The 6,608-nt window shown below is 60.6% G+C and overlaps 2 protein-coding genes across 2 annotated transcripts; both read right to left on the reverse strand.

The window, feature by feature from the left end:
- Window positions 1-49: 49 nt before the first annotated feature.
- PAN0_001d0594 (polysaccharide lyase family 14 protein) lies at window positions 50-1,192 on the reverse strand (the record flags this gene model as incomplete). The annotated part of the gene is made up of 2 exons (XM_014804209.1): window positions 50-227; window positions 306-1,192. 2 exons carry the CDS (start codon window positions 1,190-1,192, stop codon window positions 50-52), a joined length of 1,065 nt encoding a protein of 354 aa, XP_014659695.1.
- Window positions 1,193-2,658: 1,466 nt separating this feature from the next.
- Window positions 2,659-5,598, reverse strand: PAN0_001d0595 (uncharacterized protein; the record flags this gene model as incomplete). Its single annotated transcript, XM_014804210.1, has 1 exon — window positions 2,659-5,598. The coding sequence occupies one exon, from the start codon at window positions 5,596-5,598 to the stop codon at window positions 2,659-2,661; it is 2,940 nt and encodes a 979-aa protein (XP_014659696.1).
- Between the last annotated feature and the right edge of the window lie 1,010 nt (window positions 5,599-6,608).

The following is a 6,608-nucleotide window of genomic DNA, read 5'->3' on the forward strand; positions in this document are numbered from 1 at the left end:
CCAGGTCAGCAAAACTCGCCAAGAGCTGGGAACGAGAGAGAGGGGGGACTTACGTGGAGAAGAGGATGCCTTTGATGCGGGCGGGGAAGTAGACCTGATCAAAGTAGATGGCTCTGTTACCGTTGACTGCAATGTCAAAGATGCCGTTGGGATGCGTGTTGTTGGTCGAGAGCGTGATGGTCTGCGAGATATTCGTCCATCCACCTCGAGCATACTCCAACGCGCCCCTGCCCAGTGAACTACAACCTCGTACAGTGCATCAGCTTATGATCCTTCATCGCTGGCGTCGGGGTTGGGGGACTTACATTCCATAGTCGGGATTGACGTAGCTGTAGGGGGGCACTTCGAGCAGCGCGGTGATGTTCTGCTTGTCCTGGGGGAGGTAGGCGTAGAGCTCTCCTGTTCCGTTGGTTCGCCACGCCATACGAGTGCTCCAGCAGGACTGGGCGGTGTTGCCTCCGCCACAGCCTTCGTCGCCGCCGTACAGGCCGGGAAGCTTACCGCCCTGCACAAAGTCGTACGACGCAGGGAAGAAGACCGAGTAGTTGAGCGTCACCGATGTGGCGCGCGACAGGTCGAAGGGCGTTTGGGCGTAGAACTGCGTGCCGCCAACGGGAAGCTCCGAGGGCGTGTACGAGTTGCGCGGGTAGAAGATCGACAGTACGCTGCCGGATGTTGCCCGAGGTGTCGCTGTCGAAGTGGTCGAAGTGGAGGAGGGTGTGGAGCGTGTGGACGTTGTTGAAGTTCGTGTTGCAGTGCGTGTAGTGGTGGTGGTGGAGGAGGAGGAGGAGGAGGAGGAGGTGAGGTCTTGTCGTCGCAAGGCTTTATTGGGCCTCTTCATCTCGATGCGCACTTGTTGTTGTTTGTACGCGCTAGCCGGCAGACTCGAGAGCACCTTGGAGTTGTTCTGGCCGCTCGAGTAGTAGCTGATTCTGAAATCATCCAGGTCGCGGAACTGCGTCTTCTGCTGCCACACGGCCCCCGGAGTCGTGATGGACCGGTCATTGGTGGCGGAGACCCCTTCATCCCCGCTGCGCTGATGGGAACGTGTAAAGTACACAGGAAAGAAGATGGCGCTGAACACCACCACCGCCGCTACCACCGCCGTCACCAGCAGCCATCTTTGTCTTCGACGAGGCTGAGGCGGGGCAAGCATGGGTTGGCACTCTTGTAGGCTGGATTTTTCGGACATTGTGGGGTTGTCGCAAAGCTAGAGGGTGCCGTGGGGGGATGGGGGATACTTATATGGCCGAATCCGCCGCCGCCGGCTCGCTTGGATGCGGCAAACACGTGGGATGCGCTTCTCAATGCATCCATGCAAGGCCAACACCATGATGCGCAGATGCAGACTTGGACAGCCACACGGCGGTGGCGCATGCACGCTTTCGCTCCATCTCTCGGAGCTCGAATTTTGCACAACTTCCACCGCTCCGCATCCAGCCTGCTTCGGTCACATCGGTCAACTCGTAAAAATCCACCACCCCCTGGGCCTTCGAGAACAGGCACATCCGGACCCCCGACAACCACAAACCCCCGTCGGCCCAGGAGGACGAAGAGACGGTAATTTGGGTCCGAGCAAAACTTGTGGCATGTCGACCAACCCGCATTTGCAATGCCGTCCATCGTGGCTTAAATGGGAGTACGGCGTCGATTGTAAGCTCGAGCATATGCTGCTATTTATCTGCGATGTGCACTCGTCTTGTCTTGCCTTGCTGCTGTGGCGCACCGATTCCATTCGGTTGGACGAGAGAGGAAGCCGCGCGTTCCCATCATGTTGGATTTGGAGCTGCCTTGTCTTGGTCGATTTGGACCTGCATGGCTGGCAAGGGCGACCATGTTGGCGTCGGCTTGAGCGTGTGGACCTGCTTTGATCCGATCTCGATGCTGAGCTGCAAACCGAGGCGCTCACACGCCATTTCTCACCCGAGGATCGACGTTTGCTGTCGTGGCTGCCAAGGCTGATACAGCCGTTGCTGGGGTCTCAGCTCTGGACCTGCTAACTGGCCGGCAGGCTCCAAGAGGGAGGTTCCAATATCAGTGCGTTGCTGAGCTCGTTCGGCAAACGGCAGACGGAAAGACACACTGAATTAGTGATCGCTTTGGATTGTGCCCCCGGATTGCAAGGCATCGGCGCTCGCGACCAGCTCCTTGAAAGAGAGAAGGGACATGGCGGTGACAGCCGCCTCAGACGCATGCTTGCGCCGCATCGACAAATTCGTGTGGACCAAGCAAGCTCAACACACACTTTATTATACCCACACCACCGCAGCCAAAGTAACGTAGAAGCAAAGACCTTGGTGCATGGTAGAAATGCAAGATCGAACGGCCGATGAAAGAAGCGATGCGGTATAAGTTGGCCACCAATTCCAACCGAACTGATGCAGCAAGTCGTGTGTGACCGTCAAGTGAGCATGCAGCTCCCGCGAAAGAGAAGGCACAGCTCGTTGACTCCCTTACGTGGACAAGGCAAACTCCGACATCACACAACGCACAGACAAGAAACCATAGAAGCAAAAGATCCCGGTGCATGGTGGTAGAAAAGATGCAAGATTGAAAAACGCAACAAAGAAAATGGTAGCAATGCGGTCGAGGAAAACTAGAAGAATACGAATGCGAAATGATGATGAATGCAAGATATCTTGGAAAGAGGGGGGTGTGCTAGAAACGCGGCAGGATGTTGCCCGTGGTGCCGGCGCGCAGGAGCGGTCGTCTGCCAAGCGAACCCACTCTGGGCTGGAGGAGCATGGTGACAGGCTTCCTCGACCCTGCCGCCGCACAGGGGCTATCGCCAATACCATCCTCGAAGCTCGAGTCTCCCACACTGCCAAAACTAGCATCACCCGCTTGCTCGTTTGCCTCCCTAACCACTACGGACGAAGACGACGCCTCCCTCGGCATCATCTTGGCCACCCCCGAACACGGCGATTCGTCCATCAACGAAGCATCCTCCTCCTTGATCGTCTGACGTCCCTGATACGACTGACTGATCTGCCTCCTGCCCTCGCCATAGGTAAAGCTGCGATGGCGTGAGAACTGCTTGCGAAATCCATTCAGCTCGCTAGAGCGACGCGCGACGAAGCGCGGATCATCCATACAGATGTACTGCTGCGGCTCACACAGCTGCGCATACTCGCGGAAGAAGCCACAGTATCCCCCCTGCAAGATGTAGATCTCGGGGAAATGGCAGTTGGGATAGTCGTGTGCCAAACCGCGGTCCGCTTGACGCAGCGCAAGCGCCATCGACGGCGCACGCTTGCAGCTAAACTCGCAGTGGAATACAATCACGTGTTTCCGGCGGTTGCCGTAGCTGTCCGCCCGCCCACTCTGCGAACGCGGCGGAAGCTGGATGCCACCCGCATGCCTGCCTTGGCCCGGTGTCAGAAAGTGGCCAACGACGCGGTCGACGGTGCTGAGGTTGATGGCACCGGGGATGTGGCCGCCCTCGTACTCGTAGCCGAAGCGGCAGTCGACCACCTGGAAGCTCTGGATCGCGTTGGTGTACTTGCCCGCCAGCAGGTCGGTCATGGTCTGCGGCGTGATGCGCATGAGACCGTCCTCCTTGACGTTGAAGCAGGGCAGCACTTTGCCCTCCTTCTCGGACGCGCCAAAGCCGGGCAGGCTCTCTGCGCTGGCGGGCGAGCTTGTGTAGGCCGGGTCGGCGAGCGCGAGGTCGTCGACCATGTCGTTGCCGCGCGAGCCGCTGCGCTTGATGCCCGTGCCGTAGGCGAGCGGCGAGCTGTCGTCCTTGCTGCCGCGGCGCAGGAAGTTGGGGCGTGTGCGTGCGCGCATGGCGGGGGCGATGGGCGAGCCGTTGGCGTCGGACATTTCGGCGTGGCTGGAGAGCTGGGTGCGGCGTCGATCGGGCGAGGCAGGCGAGTCGATGGCAGGGGCAGCCAGCTTGGAGGGCGGCGCGCCGGCCGCGAGCGCAGAACGGTGGTCAAATGCCGAGAAGCAGCGACGCGGCGCGGGAGCCGTGGGTCGCACGACGCGGTTGGTCTGTCCGGCGACGCCGAGCACGGGGTAGGCACTCTTGACGGTAGCCGTGGCGTTGGTCAGCGAGGGACGCTTGACGTACGGATTGGCGCGCTTGCCGAGCATGGTGCGCGAAGCAGCACCGGCGGCTGCGGTGGAGGTGGAGGCGGAGCCGTAGCCGGAGCCGGATGCCGAGGAGGAAGCGCTGGCGACTCTGGGGACGGCAGCCATGGTTTTTGCGCGTGCAAAGGCGCGAGTGCCGAGCGAGGTGGTCCTCTTGGGTGGCGGCATCCTGGTGCACGGGGACGAGGCGGGAGGAGACGAGACGCTCGGCGAGTTGGCCGTGCTGGACATGGCGGCGAGCAGGTTAGGCCCATCGACGGGAGGCATGCCGAGCCTGCTTCCAAGCTTCTCGGGCGACATGGGGTCGAAGAAGTAGCCGGCCATGGTGCCGGCCATGTTGCCGGCTATGGAGGTCATGGATGGGGAGGGCGAGGGGTTGGCATCGTCTTCGTCGGCGGCGTCGTCGTGGTCGTGGTCGAGCAATGCGCGGTGCTGCCAGTGGGCGTCAGTCGTCTGAGTCTCGCCCGCCGTGGACTGTGCGCCGAGCTCATTCTCTACATCTTCGAAGAAGGACTCGGCGGAGCTTGCGCGCGAGGAGCGCTTGCTGTTGCGCTTGTTAAGAGAAGCGACGGCATCCGGGGAGCAGCTGCGGAGGGCAAAGCTGGAGGTGGGCTGTGAGGAGGAGGCGACGCCAAAGGCACCGTCGAAGGTGGCGGAGAGTGCCGGCCTGGTTCTGGGCGGTGCGATGGCGGTGAGCGCTGCGGAGAGCTGGGAGATGCGCTCGTTTGCTTCGGATTGCCTTGTGGGGAGCGAGTTGGGCCTGCGCTTGGGCGGAGGCTCCTTGTCTGGGCTGCTGAGGAGTTGGTGGTCTCTGGCAAAGATGCGGTTGGAGTTGAGGGCGATCTCTGCGCCAAAGAGACGGGAGGACATGGAGTGGGCGAGCTGGAGCGATGACTTGCGCTCTGCCGCGAGGGGGCGCGGACGAGTGGAGCCGCCGAGGACGGGGTGGAGACGGTCGTGGTGGAGATTGGCGGCAGCTGCGGTGGATGGCCTTCCGACGTGGATGTTGTCCAAGAGGTGGGGCAGTGCTTCGGATGGGGAAGGGCCGACGTGGGCGAGGGGAGCGACGGGGGCGGGGGAGATGTCCATGTCCTTGGGGGAGCTCATTTTTGCGGCGAGGTTGGGGGAGCGGGCGTTGAGGGAGGTGCCCATGGCAGCGCCGAGGGAGTTGGCGGGGCGCGGGGAGATGTGGGAGGTGGGCTGGTGGTGGAGTTGTGCGAGGAATTGGGGCTGATGGGACTTTGCGTGAAAGGCGGTTGGGAGGCCGAGAGAGTTGCCAAAGAGGAAGGGTGTTGGAGGCATGGCGGCTGCTGCTGCTGCTGCTGCGAGGGGTTGTGAGGAGTGTCCGTCGAGCGAGTCGGAGATGGACATGGAGGAGCCAAAGGACTTGTCAAAGTCGGCGGGGAGGTCATCGTGGAGCGAGTAGCACTTTGGCGAGCTGGGCTGCTCGAAGGGGTCGTGCCTGTATTGCGGCGCCGGAGGCGAGGAGAGGAGAGCGGCCATGGTGGGCGCTGCTGAATTCGAAGTGGATGAGTGGAGGTAGTAACCAGCTATAGCGAGAGCATGTGCACGAGGTGGAGCCGATTGCTTGGAAGTGGGGTATAGTATCGATGATGTATCCGCGAGTGATGCGAGCCTGTTGGACGTCTATGAGAGTATGAGCAGGAGACACGACACACGAGCCAGGAGATGCGTGCACGACGATGGGAAAGAGGTGATGAGGAGAAGAGGTCTTGATGGTGATGATGATGATGGTGTTGAACGGAGGAGGCCGCAGTGTGCGAGTCAGTGTGATGCTGTGGAAGGGGAGCGGATTGCGGCCGGAAAAATGGAGAGAGAGGGAGTGAGTGTGACAATCAGAGAGAGAGAGAGAGAGAGAGAGAGAGAGAGAGAGAGAGAGAGAAAGGTGGAGCAGCGGACAAGGTGACAGACTGAGAGGGAAGGCAAGTGTAGACTATACTGCCAACTGTGACGGGCAGCAGAGCAGTGAGAGAGAGAGAAAGCGCCTTGGCACATGTGACGTCGGAGAGAGAGCGAGAGAGAGAGAGGCCGTGCGAGCTGCGAGCTGACTTGGGCGGCGGCGGCGGCCTCACATGCGTCGTTTCACTGCCTCTCCGTCACTCGGCGGCGGCTAAGCTGTCTCCCAAACATGCGGCGGCGCTCAATATGTGAATTCGAATCGGCAGAGAAAGCGCCTGGCTGAGACTGAGACCAACACTTTTTCCACCTCTTTTTTTCCGTCCAAAAAAGAGTCGCGTCGGACGCGCCGGGCTGCCAACACGGGAAGCCACTCTTTCGACGACACTACTCTGAGAGTCGGCTGCTCATGCACACGCGCCCTTAAAGTTGGCAAATGTTGACGCTGCGATCTACACGCGCCGTTCAGCTCGAGTTTCGACGAATTTCGCATTTTTCCAACCCCAAATCCCCCCACCAAGAGCTCTTAGCCGCGATGACGTCCGCCCACACCCACCCACACAAAAACATGGCTTCCCCAGCACCGGCAAGATGGA

This window comes from Moesziomyces antarcticus (genome assembly GCF_000747765.1).
Source record: "Moesziomyces antarcticus DNA, scaffold: scaffold_v10001, strain JCM 10317, whole genome shotgun sequence".
Lineage (NCBI taxonomy): Eukaryota > Fungi > Basidiomycota > Ustilaginomycetes > Ustilaginales > Ustilaginaceae > Moesziomyces > Moesziomyces antarcticus.